Raw genomic sequence first — 23,397 nt, 5'->3', positions numbered from 1 at the left:
CAGCTTATGTGGTCAAAAGGCTGCATCCCCTTTCAGGTATCGAATCACCCACATTTAGGTAAGCAAATAAGAATAACGTTCAGCTAACTAACTTAGCTGGTAGCTACTTCTTATCTACCTCTGACCTAACGTTACAGTAACAGTTCAGATTTAACTTTATTGACAGATTTGTCTTTGGCACAGTGCTTGTTTCATTTAAAAACATCACAACATATGGACATGTGTTAAAGTGTTTGTGTGTATTTATTGCACATTGCTCTTATGCTCTGTTTAAAAGTTAAATGCTAAGTTAAATGTAGTAAAGATATCTTGTGTTTGTTTTTGTGTTTTCAGGGATATAGTGCATTCAATAAACCCAAAGTACACCCTCCCACAAGGGACTACTTAACTATACATTGATCCCATCTTGGTACCAGGTTGAAAAATCAAATATAATCTCAGAGCTTAGTGAGGTCAACTATATCGCTCTTACTTGTGACGGCTGGACCAGCCTTATGCAAGACCACTACCTAACTGTCACAGTGCACTATTTAGTGGAAGGCAGCATGAGGCAGAAAGTTCTCGCAACAAAAGCTGTGTACACAGCCCAAATAGGAATTGTCGTGGCAGAGGAAATCGGTGACATCCTGAAAGAATTTGGCGTGTTTGATAAAGTAGTATCCATTACTGTGGATAATGCGGCCAATATGGACGTAGCTATCAAATGGCTGCAGTTTGTGAAGCTCGGCTGCTTCGCTCATTCACTCAACCTAGCAGCACAAACTCTGTCCTCCAGCAGCTTAGAGGCTCAGTGGACTGCAAAGATTTGGACCATCATCATCTGGATGAAGAGGTCATCGATGGCAAAGGTGGTTCTACGGGAGAAGCAGGATGTCCTAAGTAAGAATCAATGTCTGAGTTTAACTGGATACCACAAGGATCAAATTAAAACAATTCCTCTCTTTTAGTAGTGCACTGCACAATGTACATTTTGCAAGTATTATCATTGGTAAAACAATGCAACATTACATAAATCTGTCTAATTACACAGTAGAAAAGTTGCATGTCATATTGATGTCAACTCTCTATGTATTTGTGATTTTCTTGTTCGTGTCAGAGCTTCCTCAACATTCACTAATTCTCGATGTGAGAACAAGGTGGAATTCTTTATACCTAATGCTGGAGAGATTCCTTGAACAATACCCTGCAATACAAGCAGCCAGCTTGGACCAACGCCTGAGAAAGAATATGGAGAGGGACAGGTAGTGATAGAAAAATGGATAGAATATAAGAATAAAATTAGACAGCAGTGAACTGAAGTGATAGTCTTAGCCACCAGTACAGAGACCTGTCAGTCTATAATAGAGTACGTGCTAATGGAGGTATGCACCTCTTACATATAGTATAAACAAAGTAATAATGATTATTGTGTGGATGATGTAAAATGCAAATTGAATATAAATATATAAACAAGTTAACAAGGTGCATAAGGTACTAAGAAAGAAGTTAGCACACTGGTTTGCTGTATTATGTAGTGAAATTAATTGAAACTCACTTGTCAAATAGCACTGCTTTTGTTTAAAGAGCCAAAAAAAAAAAAAAAAAAAAAAATCAATATATGAACTAAGAAAATGTATTCTTTCGCACACAGGCTTGATCGGCTGACAGACGGTGATTTCACCAAGGCAGAAGACTTCTTCAGGCTGATGCGAGTTCTTTACATCTGCACATTCTGTGTTTTCACCAAAAAAGCCCAACAGCCGGACAGATCCTTCCAATCATCCAAAAGCTTGAGAAACACTTCACTGCTGTAAATGGAGACACAGCATGTGTAGCCGACTTGAAGAAAAAGGTCTGGGGAAATCTGTCTATCCGATACAAGGTAATGACTGAGGCTATCAAATGAATGAAGATTAAAAATACATTAAATACTTCTGTTCCTGTTGCTTGATGCAATAGAATTTTTGTTTTTATTGTTTTAAAGAATGATGACATCAGGTTCTTCTCGGAAGAAGCCACTGCCTAAGATCCCCACTTCAAGAATAAGATGGACAACAACACTGCAGTCTGGGAACGGATCAAGGGGAAGTTGCTGGCAAACTCTGAGCAGGTGAAATGTCATTCATACACAAATACATTTACTGTCTCCCTCAGTCCTTAACATTTTAATTTGTATTTTACATCATCCACACAGTAATCATTAACACTGTAGTGTTTATACTTTTTTAATCACCTTACTTCAACAACCCTAATGTTAATCACTTAAGTGCATGCCTTTATTAGCACATATTCTATTATAGACTGTGACTGCGAGGAGCTTTTTGCTGAGGAGGATGCCATGAAGAGGACCTCACAGGAGAGGTTGATGTCCATGGAAGAACTTGCTGAAAAGGAGATCCAGACGTACAGGGAAACGCCAGAAACCATCACATCGTCTGACCCTGCTGCCTGGTTCTGGACCCAGAAACAACCTTATCCTTTACTGTCATGTCTAGCCTTCTCATATTTATGTGTCCAGGCCTCCTCAACGCCTAGTGAACGTGTGTTCTCCACTGCAGGAAGCACAATCTGTGCGGAATGGTCATGCTTACTGCCTGAGAAGGCAGACATGATAACCTTCCTCAACAAGAACTGTTTTTGATTTAATTTGTCACATGACTGCTCCAGGGTTTGAGTTTGTTTTATTTTGTTTCATATCTCAGCATCGACCTGGGCTACAGCTCTTTCTTTTTTAGACTGCTGCCAACTTGTGGTGTTATTTCAGCAAATTTCAGTTTCACAGTTACAGTTAGGGAACCTCCCTTGTAATTGAATATATCAATGTATTAAGGTAACTGGCAATGTGAATAAATAAAAATCGCCTGTGTAAAGGCTTTTTCAAATGAAAAAATTCTCCTGTCAAATAAGCTGTGACCTGTTGACCTGCACCTCAAAGAATCGGAATCAAGAATTGTTTAGAACAGGAATCAAAATTGAGAATCAGAATCAGAATCGTTAAAATCCAAAGATGCCCAATATATGTAGTACATATAAATATATGTAGTACATATAGCATAGTATATACAAATATGATATATGTAGGTGTGATATATGTACGTGTTGGAAACAGACACTGTAGGTACGTAATACAGCACTATGGATGTAATAATAATGGAAGTATGACTAATAGTTGTGGCAGTTGTAGTGGATGTCAGGCAGGGCCATGGCGGGAGATGTAGCTATAATCCACAATCCAGATTCAGCCACTATACATGGGAACCTGCAAGATGACAAAGCACAAAGACTCAGGGGAAGAAGCTAAGTTCATAACATGCCTTGGTAGGACATGAAACCATGCAGATGGAGAGGGAGAGAAGAAAAGAGGAGCTCAGTGTATCTTTGGAGGTCCTATAGCAGCACTAGGAGCTGGTCTAAGGCAAGCCTGAGCCAACCCTAACTATAAGATTTGTCAAAAAGGAAAGTTTTAAACCTATTCTTAAATGTAGAGACAGTGTCTGCCTCCCGGACAAAGACTGGAAGATGGTTCCACAGGAGAGGACCTTGATAGCTAAAGGCTCTGGCTCCCATTCTGCTTTTGGAAAATTTAGGAACCATAAGTTAAGCTGCATTCTGGGAACACATTGCTCTTGTGGGGTAATAAGGTTTTTCTGCATCATTTTGAGACAGGATGTGCCTGATTTTTGCAATGTTACATAGATGAAAAAGGCAGTCAGAAATTTCCTTTACTTGGGACTTAAAGGACATATCCTGATCAAAGATCCCAGACTCCCAGATTCTTTACAGTGGTGCTGGAGGCCAGCGCAATGCCACCCATAACTTCTATATCATCACAAAGTGAGTTTCTAAGGTGTTTAGGGCCTAGTACTATAACTACAGTTTTGTCCGAGTTTAGCGACAGAAAATTGCAAGTCATCCAGCTCTTTGTGACCTGAAGAAATGCTTGTAGCTGAGTTAACTGATTGGTTTCTTCTGGCCTCATTGATAAATATACCTGGGTATCATCTGCATAGCAATGAAAATTTATTGAGTGTGTCCTGATAATGTTCCTGAAAGGAAGCATATATAAGGTGAATAGAATTGGTCCAAGCACAGAACCCTGTGATCTCCGTAGCTGGCTTTAGCAAGCACAGAGCAGTCATCATTAACGTGTACAAACTGAGAGCGATCAGAAAAGTAGGATTTAAAACAGCTTAGTGCATTCCCTTAATGCCAATTAAGTGTTCCAGTCTTTGCAATAGAATACCATGGTCAATGGTGTGGAATGCAACACTAAGATCTAATAAGACTAGTCCAGAGACGAGTCCTTTGGCTGATGCAATTCTACATCTGCTTTGCTTTGCCATAGTGTGTGTGATCATTCCATCCATTATGGAGCAGCTAGTGAAAGGTCTGGGGAAAATCTTTGACACTGCTTCCATCAAAAATCATCAGTAAGCTCAAAGACTGGCTCATGAAGATGGACAAATCAGGACTACTAGGAAGATTCAAGTCCTAGGTCTACCAACATGCCTTCCTGTTGCCCCTGCTGGAATATGAGGTCCCTATGTCAACTGTAAAGGCAGTGGAGAGGAAGATCAGTAGCTACCTCCGGAGAAGGCTTGGTCTTCACTGGAGCCCAAGCAGTAAAGCACAATATGGCAACAGTAACATCTTGCATCTTTCTTACAATGGTCTGAAAGAGTTATGGTGTCACAGATGAGACACTTTTGTACAGAGCCTTGGGGGACCCCAAAGTAGAAGCAGCTGGCACTTAAGTCAGGATGGGCAAGAAATGGACAATCCTGATCAAAGATAACTAACTGAAAGATAACAGATTCCTTATGGTGTTGCTGAAGGCCAAGGCAATGCCATCATGCATGTCCATCAGATTAAGTAAGTTTCTAGGTGTTTAGAGCCTAATACTATAACTTCAGTTTTTGCCAAGTTTAGTAGTAGAAAATGTAGGTCATCCAGGTTGTTATGTGCTTAAGATATGTTTGAATTCTAGTTAACTGACAAGTTTCCTCTGGCTTAATTGGATATATATATTACTGGGTATTATCTGCATGGCAATGAAAATGAACAGCATTGATCTGAGCAGTGAATCATGTGAAACTCTGTGACTAACTTCGGCATGCATAGAGGAATCATCATTTACATGTGCAATGTGGAATCTAGTAAAAAACAAAAAAAGACAAGTGAAAAACTTCTATAATTAAGAATGTAAATGTTATCATTGAAGAAACCTGCAAAGTCATTACAACTGAGTGCTATAGGAATACACGGCTCAGTAGAGTTGTAATTCTCTGCAGGCCTGGCTGCAGTGCTGAAAAGAAACCTGGGGTTGTTCTTGTTTTCCTGTATTAACGATGAGTAATAGGTTGGCCTGTCATTGTGGAGAGTCGTCCAATATGTTTTAGACTACCTTGCCTTCCATACACAATTTCCTTTTAAGTTTCTGTGATGCTTGCTTTAATTTTTAATTTGTGGGTCAATGATGCAGACTTTGCAAAAAGGCTGAGAGGAAACTGTCCAAATGATTTATTTAACAAAAATAAAGGCAAACAAAATCCAACTATGTTCAAAACTCCAAAAACAAGAAAGCTACAGGGAAACGGGACACAGATCAAAAACCACAGATACCAGGGATTGGACAAGGAATCACTTACAGGAATCACAAGGAACAAGGAAAGCCACATATAAGGGATGATGCCACAAAGACAAAGAGAAACACACTGTCTTAAATAGACAGGGAAGGAGACTAATCAGACATAGGTGAACATGTGCGTTGAGGAATGTAATAAAAAAAATCTTAAATTAAGCCTATTGTTACATATTCTTCATGACACAGCAAGGTTACAGTGAAAAAAAAATTCAATATTATAATCTGATCCAATCCATATGATTTACTAATACAGACCTGATAGTCCATATTTAATTATCCTTAATGTGCTATTGCAGTGGTGGAGTTTTATTGGGTTTTCATGTGTAACTCCTCCTCTGTTTACTTTTTCATTTAATTAATTTACAGTGCATCCATCCATCCATCCATTTTCACCCGCTTTATCCGGGGCTGGGTCGCGGGGGCAGCGGTCTGAGCAGGGACGCCCAAACTTCCCTCTCCCTGGACACTTCCTCCAGCTCATCTGGGGGGACTCCGAGGCGTTCCCAGGCCAGCCAAGTGACATAGTCACTCCAGCGTGTCCTGGGCCTTCCTCGGGGCCTCCTCCCGGTGGGGCATGTCTGGAACACCTCCCTAGGGAGGCGTCCAGGGGGCATCCAGTAGAGATGCCCGAGCCACCTCAGCTGACTCCTCTCGATGTGGAGGAGCAGCAACTCTACTCTGAGCTCCTCTGGGGTGACAGAGCTTCTCACCCTATCTCTAAGGGAGTGCCCTGCCACCCTGCAGAGGAAACTCATTTCAGCCGCTTGTATCCGGGACCTTGTTCTTTCGGTCATGACCCAAAGTTCATGACCATAGGTGAGGGTAGGAACGTAGATCGACCGGTAAATCGAGAGCTTCGTCTTTCGGCTCAGCTCCTTCTTCACCATGACGGACCGATACAGCAACCGCATTACTGCTGCCGCTGCACCGATCCACCTGTCAGTCTCACGCTCCATTCTTCCTTCACTTGTGAACAAGATCCCAAGATACTTAAACTCCTCCACTTGAGGCCGGATCTCTCCTCCAACCCGGAGGGAGCAAACCCTTTACAGTGCATTTGGAAAGTATTCACACCCCTTCACTTTCCCCACATTTTGTTATGTTACAGCCTTTTTTCAAAAATTGATCAAATTCCTTTTTTTGTCTCAATCTACACACAATACCACATAATGACAAAGTAAGAAAGGGTTTTGTTTGTTTGTTTGTTTGTTTGTTTTTTAAATTTATTAAAATAAAAAGCTGAAATATCACATGTACATAAGTATTCACACATATTTAGGTTATTTCTCCCATTCTTCTCTGCAGGTCCTCTCAAGCTCTGTCGGGTTAGATGGGGATCATTGCTGCTCAGATATTGTCAGGTCTTTCCAGAGATGTTCAGTCCTCTGGCTGGGCCACTCAAGGACATTCACAGTCTTGTCCTGAAGCCACTTCTTCGTTGTCTTGGCTGTGTGCTTAGGGTCGTTGTCCTGTTGGAAGGTAAACCTTCACCCCAGTCTGAGGTCCTGAGCACTCTGGAACAGGTTTTTTATCAAGGATCTCTCTGTACTTTGCTCTGTTCATCTTTCCCTTGATCCTGACTAGTCTCCCAGTTCCTGCCACTGAAAAACATCCCCACAGCATGATGCTGCCACCACCATGCCTCAGTGTAGGGATGGTGTTAGCCAGGTGATGAGAGGCGCCTGATATCCTCCAGATGTGACGTTTGGCATTCGGGCAAGAGTTCAATCTTGGTTTCATCGGACCAGAGAATCTTGTTTCCCATGATCTGAGAGTCTTTTAGGTGCCTTGTGGCAAACTCCAAGTGGGCTGTCATGTGCCTATTACTGAGGAGAGGCTTCCGTCTGGCCATTCTACCATAAAGGCCTGATCGGTGGAGTGCTGCAGAGATGGTTGTCCTTTTGGTATGTTCTCTCGTCTCCACAGAGGAACGATGGAGTGACCATCAGGTTTTTTGGTCACCTTCCTGACCAAGGCCTCTCTCCCCCAATCGCCTACTTTGGGCGGCCAGCTCTTGGAAGAGTCCTGGTGGTTCCAGCCTTCTTCCATTTACAAATGATGGAGACCACTGCTCGTCAGGACCTTCAAAATAAAATTTTTTGTACCTTTCCCCATATCTGTCCATCGATGCAATCCTGTTTTGGAGTTTTACAGACAATTCCTTTAACTCCATGGCTTGGTTTTTGCTCTGATATGCACTGTCAACAGTGGGACCTTCTATAGACAGGTGGGTGCCTTTCCAAATCATGTCCAATCAATTGAATCTACTACAGGTGGACTCCAATCAAGTTGTAGAAACATCTCAAGGATTATCAGTGGAAACAGGATGCACCTGAGCTCAATTTTGAGTGTCATAGCAAAGGGTGTGAATACTTATGTGCATGCAATATTTCATTTTTTTTTATTATTTTTAATAAATTTAAAAAAAAAAATCTACAAAAAAACTTTTTCACTTTGTCATAATGGGGCATTATGCAAATGCAACTGCTTACCATGATAAGACTTCAGACTTTAGACATTAGATTTTAGACTGCTTCTTTTTTGATCCCAATTTGGGAAATTATATTGTTGCAGTAGCAATTAAACATACAGACAAACATAGAATGCATACAAGAATTGTATGTGAGAATTATAACGTATAATACATATTATATAATATTATAATAATATAATAAACAAACAGTATAACTAAGTATATAAACAAGTATTTACAGTGACAAATTGTGCAGTTTCAGATGATAAATAAATGTAAATCGTATGTGCAATGTTGCAGTAGTGCAGATAATATTTAAAATATTGGGGTTTGTGAAGTTGGTGGAGTAACTGTTTAGGTTGCTATTGTACACTGGGATGGCTCGTGGCAGGAATGATTTCCTGAAGCAGTCCTTGTGACAGCGGAGCTGGAGCAGTCTATTGGAGAAGGAGGTCCGCTGTCTGTCCATGAGGTGGTGAAGAGGATGTTCAGGGTTATCCATGATGGATAACAGTCTGTCCAGTGTCCTCCTCTCCACTACCTCCTCAAAAGTGTCTAGTTTGCAGCCAACAACGGATCCGGCCTTCCTTATCAGTTTATTCAGTCTGTTGGTGTCGCCGGCTCCGATGCTGTTCCCCCAGCACACTGCAGCAAAGTAGAGTGCACTGGCAACAACAGACTGGTAAAAGAACTCCAACATCTTGCTGCACACGTTGAATGATCATAATTTTTACTTTGCAATTGAGTATAAGCACTAAGAGTAAACAGCAATGTCACATTTTCTCATAACCATTCTCCTTTCCAAAAGTCAGTGTAGGGATCTTGATAAATCACTCTCAAGTCCTGCTCTCAGCAGTATTTTTAGTCATGGCTTTATTTTACAAATCCCACAAATGAGTCTGAGAAACTTGATATCTGTAAGCCCAGACCTAGCCATGAAGTCTGCAGGTGTGTCAGTTTTTCTGCACTGTGGTCAAGCATTCAGCATTTCCAGATATCAGAGGCAGCTAAACAATAAAAGATCAACACTTGAAAGACAGACCCATTGAATACATTTTTGGCATTACACTCAACAAAGTCTGTGGTTCCACAGACGTGATTGAGCTCTCCAACCTCTGTGCCATCTTCCTGGATTCCACCCTGAGGGGAAGGTCCCTAGTGATAAGCCACAACCTCTGGCTCTCATGGTACACCGGTGCCTGAGTGCGATGAAAATTGGCAGCATAGTGACCCACAGCGCGGAGAAATAAGGCTCTGGCTTTGGACCAGGTGTGCGGATGAAAGTCTGGATGGAGGGGCAGGAGACATCCTTCTCCAGCATTCGGAAGAGTGGGGCTGGAACCCATAGGTGCACTGAAAGGGAGACAGACCTGTGGCTGAGCTGGTCAGTGTGTTGTGGGTGTACTCTACCCACAGGATCTGCTGCGACCAAGAGGAGGGATTCTGGCAGACCATACAGCGGAGACCATCTCCTGGTTCTTCCGCTCGGTCTGGCCGTTGGACTGTGGGTGAAACCTGGAGGATAGACTGGCTGTGGCCCGCAGCAGGCCACAGAACTCCCTTCAGAAAACCAATGAAAACTGGGGGCCTTGATCAGACACCAAGTTAACCGGTGGTCTATCACCGATTGCTCCCCCTGATGCAGGTTCAGATGAGCCCTTCCCATCAGGTGATCAAAGGCATATGCTACCTTGGCTTACTTGGAGGCAAATGTGTGGGGCTCCTGAGTGAAGGGCAGCTTAAGTGATTGGGCAGGTGGGTGTGGCTGAGTAGTGAAGGGATACTGGCTGAACAGCTGCACAGATGAGAGAGACAATGGCAGTGGGTAAAGAGCTGGCAGTTTGTGACAGATGCTTGACATTTCAGAGATACAGCATTTCTGTAATCCTTGTATATTAGCAAGGTATTTCATATATACTACTTTTGTTGTCAGGTTTTGTGTCTTGATTACGTGATTAAGTGGGGTTCTGCAGCAAAAGCGTCAGTAGCCTTTCATTAATTTCCACCATTTTCTCCTCTGCTTCAGAAACCCTTATGCCTCTTAAAAGTCATCCTCCCTATTCCTAACAGTCACCTAAGGAGCTTTCGTAAGGACTAAGACACTTTGTGAATAATTTTTATCTTTACCAAGATCTAGTCTTAACAGTAAGGAGAAATTCTTAGAAAACGTCATTGAATTTCTTGGAGTGTTGTCACAAAGAGCAAATCTTTATGAATGTGGCCCCTGATCTGTATCTAAATTTGGAACACATGAAACTGTTAGGAAAAGAAAGGAAAAGGAAATTTGGATTTTTGTCCACTTGTGTATGCAGTCTGAATGTAGCCTTATTCTTCTTCTCAATCTTACTCATTATTGCAGCTACCTGTGCTCTCCATGGCAGAGCAGCATTATCATTCAAAAGAAATGCAAGATGCTGCTTATCAGTTGAATGGATCAATGTTAGATAAGCTTCTAAAGAGACAATGAATGATGCAGTCAGGAATCACTGACTTAATCATAAAGCATATAGTGCACAATTCAAGCTTCATGCAGGTTTTTTAATAAGACTGCAATCTGCCACAGCAGACCTTTAATTATTTGAATTACTCACTTAGGAGATAGTGGATGTGAAGTTGAACAGTGACAAATTTTATTGCCTCACAGCAAATATTTAAGAACGCTAGCACAGTGTATAAAAATAAAACACAACAAAACCCTTTCAAAATAATAAACAAAATAAAAGTGCAAATAAGAGTGTCCCTGCTTTTGGGTAAAAGCAGAGTTCAGTTCCTTGTGAAATTCTCTTTGGAGAAAATAAGATCAGAGTCCCCTTTAACTTGTGTGTGCACACTGCTCTTGGGTAGGTTTTTATAGTGTGTTGTGTCTTATCTATATCTGAGTGAATGGAGTGAATTGGTGGTCTGAAGTGTGCTGAGGCTAAACCCACGGCTGGCCACACCGTGTGTGCATATACGTGGGTGTAACAGAGGTGCATATACCATTTTTCCTTTAATCATCATAGGTACAGGTTCTGTTAAGGGTGTCACTTGTTTCTTGCCAGAGAAGCCAATGGTTTTGATTGATAATGGTAACAGGGGAAGGTAAGAGTTTTCACTTCCAATGCAGGAATATGATGGCTGGCAGTATCCTTCTCCGCCTTGACTCCTCTGGGCACCCCTGCTGTTGATATTCAACAGCTGACCAGGGATTTTCTGGACAGTCCCTCTGTCTGTGGCCTAGCTGCCCACAGCTGAAGCACCTTCAGTGGTTTGGATGGCACATATGGCTGTCTGCCATAAGGGGCACCTGGCTTGAGCTGGTGGGCTGTTGTCTTTGGTTCCATAGATAGCACCTGTGGAACTGTGATTTGTGGAATCCTCCTCTGTGCTAAAACTTGCACAGAAATTTGGTTTCTGGGAACTGTTTACATAGTTCTGCCCATATCTCATTTCTGTACAAGCCAAATGGCATCTCATGTATCTGGTTTCTGGTGTTTGTGTGTGGCTCCTCAGAGTTATACTGTGGGTGCTTCTTGTAGCTCCTTTTGTTAAGCAACCTTTCCTTGGTGGTGTGACTGAACAGATGCCTGTGCCATGTTTCGTGTGTCTTGTTCTTCTTCACGTTCACAGGGGAATGACAGGTCCCCAGCAGACCTGGGCCCATATTCACAAAGCTTCTTAGAGTCCTCTAAGAGAGCTCCTAACTTAGCCTTAAAATTCCTAGCAAGGAATCTTAGCCTAAGAGTGATTCAGGAAGTGTCTGAGAGCAACTCTGAGCAAGGAGGGTACAGAAACTTTTATCTTAGTGAGGAGGTGAATTAATATCAATATTGAATTGAAAAAAAAAATATTTGGAATTTCCCCTCGCGGGACTAATAAAGGAATATTGAAAGGTGTGGTTGACCCCGTTGCTAGGTATGACGCAGTCTTCTAAAAGCTGTGATTGGTTGTTACAGAGAGGGAAAAAGATTTAAAAAAAAAAAAAAAAGAAAAAGAAAAAATGCACTCCACGCTTCTAGTAATGAATGGACAGTAAAATCAACCAATCATATAACTTGAACTGTATTAAGAAATGTGTAATCATGACATTAATTTTATGTCATGATGATGAAACTCAGCAAAATTAAATTAATTGTGACACAACTTCAAAATGTTTGAACGCACCATATTCACATGCCGATTATATTGATTTGCTTATTGTTATGTATACTGTCCATGCTGGTAATTTTACTTAATGTATTTGATATTAATGGTGGACGCAGACTCAGCTGTCAGCAATTCCTGTGATTGCTGGCGTCCTTATAAAAAGCAGTTTGATTTGGCAGAATGACCAAAACAACGAACGAAATGGATAAAAAGAGAACAAGACAGCCAAACTTGACACAAGAGCAGTGCCTGCTGTTGGCACAGCTCGTGGATGAAAATAAAACAGCATTAAGAGGGAAATTGGGTCCCGGGATCACAGCCCAAGGGAAGAGGCAGACTTGGGAGCGCATTGCCCAGCAGATCAATGGGTTGTTCCCTCTCTTTTTATGCACGAGCAACAAGTGTGAGAAGCGCTGGTACGTACATCTTGTCTGTTTAAGTCACTCTTAGGCTTTTAAAAGTCCTCCTCCCTCCTCCTAAAAGTTCTTCACCTTAGGAGCTCTCTTAAGGCCTAAGATGCTTTGTGAATAACTAATAACTGTGAATGAGGGAAAATTCTAAGAAAAATCTTAGAATTCGAGGAATTGTAAGATTTTTCTAAGAATGACATCACGTGGAGCTTTAGCCTTAGGATGCTTTGTGAATACGGGCCCTGGTTAGCTGGCTGGCACATTCTTCCGAATTGTCTGGATCTGCCTGCTCGGAATGGGTTCTTTTCTCCTTGATATGGTGTGTGTGTGTTTTCCTGATCTATGCTATTATTCTTCATGTAGTGAATGCTGCCCTGTACCTCTTTTTTGGAGAAATTTCCACAGGTCTTTATTTGCATTTCTTTTCTTAATTTTGGCTCCCACTTTGCACTTCTGTGGACTGTAGCGATATCTAGCTACAGTCTGCCGTTCCTCTATTCCCTTTTCCCAGCGAGGATGTAATCTAACCCGAATTTGGGATGCCAATACCAGCCCAATGGTGTTTACAATTCCACAGCTCCTAACAACAGCTTTTACTATATCCCTGGCAATTCTATTTGTGTTTGATACACCCTTATCTGTCACAATTTAAGATTGATCAGTTCAGAATGTGGGCTAGCACCCCAAGTCTCTACTTTTATGCACCGTCAGCCAACACAAAAGCCTTACCTCTCCCGCTCACGGCACATCTGTTTTGTGTTCTCATCATGGTTTGTCTTCTTAACATTGAGCAGCTCACATCTATTAAGATATATTACTTACAGTTCACTTCAGGTATCTAACCAATGGACTTTCTAAAGTCCTCCCCATAGCGTAACCCAGTACAGCTTTACTTTTCCCTTTGGTCAAAATTCTCTTTTTTCCCTATCCTCTGTATAACCTTACTTTCACACTCACCCATCCTGCTCCCCACGAGCTGTATTGTGTCTCCAATAATCCCAGAGGGACTGTTGAAATCTGAGCTAATGCCCATTCTGCTATATTGCGTATGCATCACCAAATAACTGAATTTTATAAATGAGCTTCAGTAGATTTATTCACAGTTGTGTGGGCTTTACACACACACAGACAATAGCAGCCTCATCTCACTTACAATCAATCTTTATAGCAGCAGCATGTTTATGAATGTAATTTTCATTACCCAAGCTGTTTTCTCTGTCAACTTTAAGTATGCAAACCAACACATACATCAGCATTTTCTTTTATTAAAGCAATTGTGTTATGGTCTCTCCACCATCGCCAGTGTTTCTACTGTTTACCCCTCTCTTACGTTTCTTGTTGATCAAGTTTGTTCTCTCTCTGCACGTGGCACTCTGTTTTCCTTCTGCTGCCAATCAATTCAATTCAATTCAATTCAATATTCCTTTATTAGTCCTGCAAGGGGAAATTCCAAATTACAGCAGCATCAATAAAGTAAGTAATTTAACAAGTGCATGCAAAGTGAAAACAGTAGTATGTACAAAAGAGTGGGAATTTTAAATAAAAAATAAAAAGAGACGTCATCCTAAAGAAAATTTTATAAAATTGTACTAGTATTTACTGATTGTTCTGTACATGTTCTATTGCACAGCTTATTGCACAGATTATTTCACTGATTACTTGGAGCAGTTTTTGTTGTGTAGTCTGACAGCAGCAGGGAGGAATGACCTGCGATACTGCTCCTTCACACACTTAGTGTAGGAGCGAAGTCTACTACTTAGCCACTGAGATGACTTGACCCAGAGCGTGGTTGACGCGCTGCGCAGTTGAATACCGTGCGTCGATGAAGTTGATGAATAAGAGTCCGGACATTTCTTCTGGGTGCGATGTGATAGAATATTTATTGTACCATGCAAATTCCATAAACCGAGTATCAAACATAACTCGAAAACGCCGGCATCTACCGCCACAGCGGTCAAAAACCTTTTTGCCCTTCCGGGTCAAACACCTGCCAACGATAGTGAACTGCACACCTATATGCTTTGATGCCCAGGTAACTTACAGCGACACCACAGCGACAAAATGAGGAATTGCAATACATCTCCACGCACAACATATTTGGCTGCTACACTTAGGATGTAGCATCCTGTCACTGATGGAGCTCCTCAGTGCAGTGAGTGTGTGTTGGAGGGGATGGGAGTCATTGTCTGTCATGGAGGACAGCTTGGCTGTCATCCTCCTCTCCCCCACCTCTTCCACCAGTTCCAGAGGGCATCCCAGGACAGAGCTGGCCTTCCTGATGAGTTTGTCCAGCCTCTTCCTGTCAGCTGTTGTGATGCTGCTCCCCCAGCAGACTACACCATAGAAAATGGCAGAGGCCACAACAGAGTCATAGAAGGTCTTCAGGAGTGCCCCACGCACCCCAGAGGACCTCAGCCTCCTGAGCAGATAGAGTCTGCTCTGTCCTTTTTTGAAAAGTGCAGTGCTGTTATGAGTCCAGTCCAATTTGTTGTTCAGATGAACACCCAGGTACTTATAAGATGTCACCTTCTCAATGTCCCTTCCCTGGATGGGACACTGGTGATGGTGAAGAGTACGGGCGTCGACGGAAGTCCACAACCAGCTCATTGGTTTTACCCGCATTAATCAGGAGGTGGTTCTGCTGGCACCAGTCCACAAAATCCTGGATGAGTCTTCTGTATGACCTGTCGTCCTCATCTGTGATGAAGCCAACAATGGCAGAGTCATCAGAGAACTTCTGCAGGTGGCAGGTGGGTGACAGGTGGGAAAAGTCAGCAGCATAGAGGGTGAAGAGGAACAGTGCCAGCACCTTTCCCTGGGGGGCCCCTACACTGCAGAGGACAGTCCCTGACACACAGTCCCTTGTCCTCACATACTGTGGGCGGTTTGAAAGGTAGTCCACTATCCAGCATGTGAGGTGTTGGTCCACCCCCGAAAGCTCCAGCTTGTTTCTCAGGATGGCTGGCCTGATGGTGTTGAAAGCACTGCTGAGGTCCAGTAAAAGGACCCGAACAGACCTCCCAGGCGATTCCAGGTGAGATAGAGCTCAATGGAGGAGGAAGATGAGGGCATTGTCCACTCCAATGCCAGGCTGGTACGCGAACTGCAGCGGGTCCATGGATGAGCTCACCAGGGGGTGCAGGTGGGCAAGGACCAGCCATTCCAGGGCCTTCATGATGTGTGATGTCAGGGCCACTGGCCTGTAGCAGCTAGGGTCCTTGGGATGTGTTATGATTCCAAGGAATCAGAGCAATTACTGGACCAAAGATGCGGACAATCAATCAATCAACAACGGTTTATTACCGAGGGCACAAGAAATATAACAACAAATAATCAGCCAAAAACACAACAATCACTACTCCGTGGCGAGCGGGTAGGAAATAACATTTTACTAAGAAACAAAACAAAATACGAGGGAACAACAAACAAAAACTGTCACAACCAAAACACCTCGGAATAACTAAAACACAAGATCAGCCCAACAAAACAAAAACTCACTACTCTGTGGCGAGGGGGTAGAGAGACTAGACCAGTACTAGAAATAGACTAAACGAACTAACAATGCAAGTACTACCAGAAAACAAGGAAACAAGACTAGCAGATACAGAGACTATCACACAGGACAAGAGCAAAGGAAATGGCTGGAAAGTCGTGGCATGCAAGCACAGACAATCTGGCAGCATGCCCATGCCCATGCATGTAAGTGGGGTACTAGGGCAGGAAGCTGGCAGCTGGATCCACAGCTGCCTGGGAGTTTGGCTCCTGGTGGCCTGAGATGGCTTTCAGGCCTCTCCAGACTCCCCTGGTGTTGTTCTCCTGCAGCTGTTCCTCCATTCTCTTCCTGTATCTGTCCTTCCCCTCCCTGATATTCCTTCTTAGCTCCCTCTGAACAGTTTTCAGCTCCTCTTTGTTTCCTGACTTGAAGGCCCTCTTCTTCTCCTTTAAAAGAGCCGTAATGTTACAATCTACCTGCTCTACACTCTCTAAAGTCTTTTCTATATCATTTGGTTAACCAATGTGGTACTAACACTACAGTAAGACCTAAGCTGTCTTCAGAATTTTTCTTGTGTTTACCTGAATCCTGATTATTACAGTGTTTGCCTGAGCCTCAGGCACAGCTCAGCACTCTCCACCTACCCCACTCCACCTTAAACTCTGGCCTTGCTCTCTAAACCCCATCTCACCAACTTCTTGATAAACAGCATTTAAACTTTTGCAAGTGTCTTGTCCGAGTCCTGTTGTTTGGTCCAAAATTAACATAACCTCACGAATTACAGCCTCTGAGAGTACTGCTATCCCAAGAGCACATCAGATATAAAATCACGTAGAGTCCCTTGGGCTAAGTAAAAGCCAGTTATCTAAAGCACAGTAAAACAAGGTGTACTTAACTGCTAAGCAGAGAAGTAGGTAGTTGAGGAGCAGCATGATTTGTGGGGTGTTAGTCCAGAGAGGCATTGAGAGTGAATCATCGGGCAGGTCATTCAAAGGTCAAAGGTCAGTGTGCAGGTGCCATGCTCAAATTCTGCTTTCCCCTTTTAGACTGCAACACCATCTGATGTGAACATTTCTCTGTTTCTTTTGCAGAATAAAGAGCGAGAGCGCATGAGGGAGCGTGAAAAGGCGGCAAGGGAGAGGGAGGCACGATACAGCAATGGTCACCTCTTCACCTCATTGACAGTGTCAGGAACCACACTCTGTTCAGCATGCAGCAAAAGTATTACTGCCAAAGAGGCACTCAGTTGCCCTAGTAAGTAAAACATTTACTGCCATTCGGCATCCTGAAACAATCACTCATATAAATAATGAGTCTTACCAGAATAACATGGGTGAAATATGATTGTCCTTTAAGATTTTTTTGACATGTTCAGTTTGATTTGGCTTTGTCAACAAGAAAAAGCAATGGAATTTCAATGTAACCCACATATATATTCAATCTTTTGTATTACACACAGTTAAAGCACGCACAATTCTTGCTGACACAGTCTATTCCTCCTCAAGCAAAACATACTCGCACTAGCAGAAGGAAAATTAATTTGAATAAACAAACAAGAAAAGTTTGATACAAAAAACTGTGTGACAAGGCATCCTCCACAGTTGTGGAGTCTTAAAAATCCAACCAAACAAATAAAATATAATCTGCAACGAAGCAGTTAAGAGGCAGAGGAAAAATATCTCCATCTTCCTTCAATGAAAAACATGTTCCCAACAGAAAAATGTACTAATTTCACCAGATACATGGACTCATTGTCAGATGATTTTCCCTCTGTGCTTATTTCCAGTAAATGTGGCTTTCAGCTGTCACCACAATTAGCTCAGTGTTCTGCACCTTAACTGCCAAAATAGCCCATGTCTCCCATAGACTGCCAGAGGCTGGTTTTCCTTACATCCGTGCCATGTCTTTTTAAAGCATGGACTTAGCTTGTGAGTAAGATAAGATAAGATAAGATAAGATAAGATAGGACCTTATTGATCTCATACTGGGGAAATTTAGTCACAGCCAATAAGTTACAAAAAGCACAGTGGCATAAAGAGGTCAAAATAAAAATATAGAAGTATACACGATACAGAATAGAAAAAACAACTATGTATATGTACATTTGTACAGATTATGAAAAAAAAAAAAAAATGTAAATGCCAAAGAATTCTACTGCCATAAAAATGTACTGCAGTTGCCAATATGGATAATAAATAGTGTTATTGCCCAGTTGAGAGAAATATACAACTTAGAAATTTAGAAATTGCACCAGGTGAAACTGATAAATGTGAGTAGATATTAGCATTAGAGTATATATTAGCCTTGATAACAGTATTGCAAATCAAAAACAGGTTTATGATGTGGAATTGAGAAAGACAGCTTCAACACAGAGCTACATTACATGATGCTGGAGTTAAACAGTCTGACAGCTGTTGGGATGAAGGACCTGCGGTAGCATTCTTTCTTACTCAGTGGATGCAGCAGTCTGTTACTGAAGGAGCTGCTTAAGCCCCCCATTGTCTCATGCAGGGTGTGGGATGGGTTACATTATATTCTACTTTCACCCACCTCCTCGATGGTGTCCAGAGTAGGGCTGGGTGATAAAACGGTAACGATATGTCTCACGATAGACACGTAATCAATATCAATAAAAAATGCGTTCGATAAATAGCTAAAGACATGCTCCCGCTGAGACTGTGGAGAAGCCAGGTTATAAAAATCTCTTACACGTGCTTGACCTCAATGTTATACCTGGCCGAAAGTACTTTTCTAAGGCTGCCATTTGTTTTCTATGTTACAGATGTAAAGTCTACCTCAGTTTATTTTAATTTCTCCTATGTTTATGAAACATTGCACATATTTTAAAACACTTCATTCACCAGAAGATTAATCAGCTTGTGAATGTCCTGGCACTAACCCTGCAGAAAAAAAGTTCTCAGGTTTCTTTATGTTTACATTTTTATAATTTGCACTATTTTGTTAGACTTTATTAAGCATTTGTTACGTATTCTTTATTTTTGCACCTTAATGTTAAGATATAATTGTTAAGTGTTCATTGTGATTTTAGACTTTTATTGACATTTATTATGTGAGTGTTTTCCATGGTTGTGTTGACATTTCCGTTCCTTTCTGCCTTGATAGCTGAGGGGATTATAAACAGAGGAAGGTTAAATTTAAAATAAAAATGTTTCAATTTAATGTATTTATCTCCTGGTCCTTATTTTAAATAGGTCACAAAAAAATATCAATAATTATCGATATCGACTGATATAAAACACTTATATCGTGATACAGTTTTCAGCCATATCGCCCAGCCATATCACTGGTGTAGTCTGTGGTACATTACTTCGGAAATCAATTACCATCTCTTTTGTCTTGCTCACTTTATGTGCAGATGGTTCAGTCCACACCGGTCGACGAAGCTGGTAACAACCTCCCTGTAATCCCATTCGTTACCCTGTAATACATGTCCAGCAATGGCTGTATCATCAGAGAACTTCTGGATGTGGTAGCTATCAGTGTTGTGTCTGAAGTCTGATGTGTAATGGGTGAAGAGGAAAGGGGAGAGCACTGTCCCCTGTGGAGCCCCTGTGCTGCAAACTACCACATCTTACACACGGTTGCGAAGCCTGACATACTGTGGTCTGTTGGTGAGGTAGTCGATGGTCCACGCAGCCAGGTGGCAGTCTATGCCTGCTCCTTCGAGCTTCCCCCTGAGTAGCGATGGTTCGATCGTGTTGAAAGCACTGGAAAACTTGAAGAGCATGACCCTCACTGTGCCTCCAGTATGCTCCAGATGGGAAAGAGATTGGAGCAGGTAGGTCACTTCGTCCTCCACACCGATGCTTGGGCCACACACGAGGTTTTCCAAAGGGCTGGCACTCTCTCCAGGCTGAGGCTCATGTTGAAGATGTGCAGGAGGACCCTGCAGAGCTGATTTGCACAGTCCCCAAGCAGTCTGGAGCTGATGCCATCCGGGCCTGTAGCCTTCCTCGTCTTCATCCTCCTGAGCTCTGGGGCACTTTACATACTGTGTGAAAGTGGGAAGAGTGGAGAACAGGGAAGTGTGATTGAAGTCTCCAGAGATGAGAAGGAGGGCCTGGGGGTGCTGTGTCTGGAGCTGTGAGACTACTGTGTGCAGAAGCTCGCATGCTGTTGCGGCATCGGCCGACGGGGGGGGATGTACACAGTTATTGCAATATCACAAACATGCAAGAACTCCCTCCGGAGGTAATATGGCCAAATGCTAATGGCTAAAAGCTCAATGTCTCTGGTGCAGCGCTGTTCTTTTACTCTGATGTGTCCTGGGTTACACCACCTGTTGTTTTCAAACATCACTATGCCCCCACCTTTCCTCTTGCCGCTCCCCTTCGCTTTCCTGTCCGCTCTTAGCAGTTGAAAATTGTCCAGCGTAACGCGCGAGTCCGGTGTGATGTCCATTAACCAACTTTCAGTGAAACATATGAGGCTACACTCCCAGTACTCCCTCTGCAGTCTGGTTTGCACCGTTAGCTCTTCCATCTTATTTGGGAGAGATCTCACGTTTCCCATAATAACAGATGGTATGGATGTTTTGTACCATCTTTTCTTGTCCCGCCACTTCACCCCAGTTCTGCATCCCCTTCTCCTTCTCCTTATTTCCTTGGGGATCTCCTGTCTTTCCACTGGGAGTACGCTCATGTTGCTCAGTACAATCAGCTGTTCCAGTGTGTAGACAATGGACCCGAAATTCAGTGTACCTCCTGAAGTTGAGGAAAGTAATCCTCAAAGTAGAAAACAAATCCTTAGTCTCACCAGTTGTACATCCATACGTATGCATGATCGACCAAGATTAGTGATGGAAAAAACACGACAAAGACACAAAAACACACCAATACGAAGGAATACGGATGGAGCTACTGTAACAAGCTGCCATTTGTGTGGCGCCGTCTTGGAGTCTGTCAAGTAACATCCCAATCACAAAAAAACATAACCAAAGGATGACAGACATACTTTAATACACTATTAAAATTATGCACTCAGGATGGAATTGGTTTACAGGGGTTACACCTAATAGTGGTTGTCTTATGTTTTGATAATCTGGCATGTAAATAACCTTTGTTTAGTTTATTATGGCGGTGCTGCATAGGCCCCCATTTCAGCCTGAGCCTTCTAAGGTTGAACACCATAGTGTGTTTTAAGATAGATTAACCACATTTCAAGCATCTTGTTTACCAGGTGAGTTACTCCATCCTACACTGTAAGGTAGTGCCCCTCATTTCTTAACAACAGTACCTGGCCCTTCCCACTAAGATACTAGCTTTGCAGAGAATTTCTCACCGCCCTTGGAGTGATGGTGTGACCTGACCCAGACTGAGTCACCCCGCTGAATGTGTGCTGCTTTCCTACAGGAATTATAGTTCTTAGCTAATCTGGCCTGGTGCACCCACACTCTCCGTTTACTCTCCGTTTTGATAACTGGTAGTTAGCCTTTGTACTACCCCCCAGGTCTTGCACAGGTTGGTCAGGAGGAAGATGGTAAACTACGCTCCTCTGTCAGAAATGAAGTACTACGACACACCCCAGCAAGTAGTAGAATTTGCTCTCTGGGGATATTGAGGAAACCAACTGTTTTGTCTCTCAAAGGGAACTTTCCCCCCCACTTGGACTAGTAGTCAACCAGCACATGTCTCCCCTGGTGACATGATTTTTGTGCTCTGCATTTGTCCTGATGGCTTGGTGTTGTCTGCCTTGTACTGCTGACAAGTTGCACAGGACTTGGTGTGTTCCCACACATGTTGCAGACATTAGGCCACGAGGTAACTTCCATAACCTGCAGCAGAGTCTTCACCTGGCCAAGATGGTAAATAGTATGTATGTATTTTATTATTTATTTATTTATTATATAGAACTTTTCTAGTCTGACAACCACTCAAAGCACTTTTATAATGCAAGTCTGCAATCACCCTTTCACACACATTCCTATGATGGCTAGGCCACCTGCTGATTACAAGCTTTTAAACATTTGCACACTCTCAGACACTGATGGCATGACATTGGGGGTAATTTGGGATTCAGTATCCTCCCCAGGATACTTCGGCATGTAGACTGTTGTGGCCACGACCTTCTGATAAGTGGACAACCTTCTGATAAGTGGATGACTGCTTTACCTCCTGAGCCACAGCTGCCCCAAGATGATCCGCCAAGGGACTATCATAAAAGTATGAATGCATCTCAGGAAAAAAGACACTAAGGAACAACCACCTGGCACTCTTCCCTTTGGTCTCCTAAGGGAACTCTTCAGTACAACACCCCTTGGTGAATGTCAAGGCCAATGAGGTTGTGGGGAGCTGGGGACTACAAACTACTCTGCCTAAGGTCAAAATCCTTGTGGTTCTTCTCGTACATTTCATGTCAAGGTGGTTGAGCAAATCAGAGTCAGGATCAGTCAGAACTGGTGGATTCTTCAATCTTCAACCTCAACACCTCAGCTGTAGACTATATGGCAAGGAAATTCCTGCTTAGAGAAGTGGCACTTTTTCATGTTGAGGCTGAGGTTGGCTCCCTGTAGCCTCTGAAAGACAGCTGCCCAGTCCCAAAGATGCTGTTCACAGGAGTGAGAATACACAATAATATCATCTGTATGGACAAAACATATTTTCCCCCTCAACTCTGCCACTTTCTCCTTTAGATGAAGATTTTTTAGCTTATGTGGCAGCTCTACAGTCTTCATATAGAGTGGGAGATGGGCAGAGTTGCAAAAAAGAAAAACAAGGAGTACTCAAGTAGAAGTAAAAGTTCAGCCAGGTCTTCAGAGTATGAAGCTCTTGCTGAAAAAGTATTCTCTCAGCCAAATCAAAGCCATTTTTATACACACGTACACAAACATATACGTACTTACAAACACACACATTTGATTTTATGTTTTATGTCTTTATTTTTTCCCAGCATGCAATGTCACGATCCACAACCGCTGTCGAGACACTTTGCCAAACTGTGCCAAAATGAAACAGAGGGTAAGACAAAGGCTACACCACAAATCATTGCAATTATTGAAAGATGTTTTCAATATATACAGGCTTTTTTCTCTATCATTATTAATGATGAGTATTATTTCCACACATACATTTTAGAGAGAATGTTGTTTCAAAATGATCTAAACAGTGAATTAAGTAACACTTCGATGTAATGATGAACTTTAAGGTACTGACAGTATTCAACAGTCAGCATTTTTTTCACACTGTGCAGTTTTGGGCTATCTGAAACAAAAATTTAATATCATGATCCTCAATCACAAATCTTAGGACTAGGC

The 23,397-nt window shown here is 42.4% G+C and overlaps 1 protein-coding gene and 1 pseudogene across 3 annotated transcripts in view; one reads left to right on the top strand and one right to left on the bottom strand.

The window, feature by feature from the left end:
* The window catches only part of arhgef2a (Rho guanine nucleotide exchange factor (GEF) 2a), a 163,338-nt gene that overhangs the window by 17,094 nt on the left and 122,847 nt on the right, over window positions 1-23,397 (top strand). For all 3 annotated transcript variants that reach the window (XM_076754764.1, XM_076754763.1, XM_076754765.1), the window contains exons 2-3: window positions 17,216-17,378; window positions 23,034-23,101. In XM_076754764.1, coding sequence (XP_076610879.1) covers window positions 17,216-17,378; window positions 23,034-23,101 — 231 coding nt within the window. The remainder of the gene's footprint in view (window positions 1-17,215; window positions 17,379-23,033; window positions 23,102-23,397) is intronic.
* Window positions 7,155-9,417, bottom strand: LOC143334942 (uncharacterized; annotated as a pseudogene).

The sequence above is a fragment of the Chaetodon auriga genome, chromosome 17 (genome assembly GCF_051107435.1).
Source record: "Chaetodon auriga isolate fChaAug3 chromosome 17, fChaAug3.hap1, whole genome shotgun sequence".
Classification (NCBI taxonomy): domain Eukaryota; kingdom Metazoa; phylum Chordata; class Actinopteri; order Chaetodontiformes; family Chaetodontidae; genus Chaetodon; species Chaetodon auriga.
The sequence above is the reverse complement of the archived record's forward strand: the minus strand, read 5'-3'. Positions and strand labels throughout refer to the sequence as shown.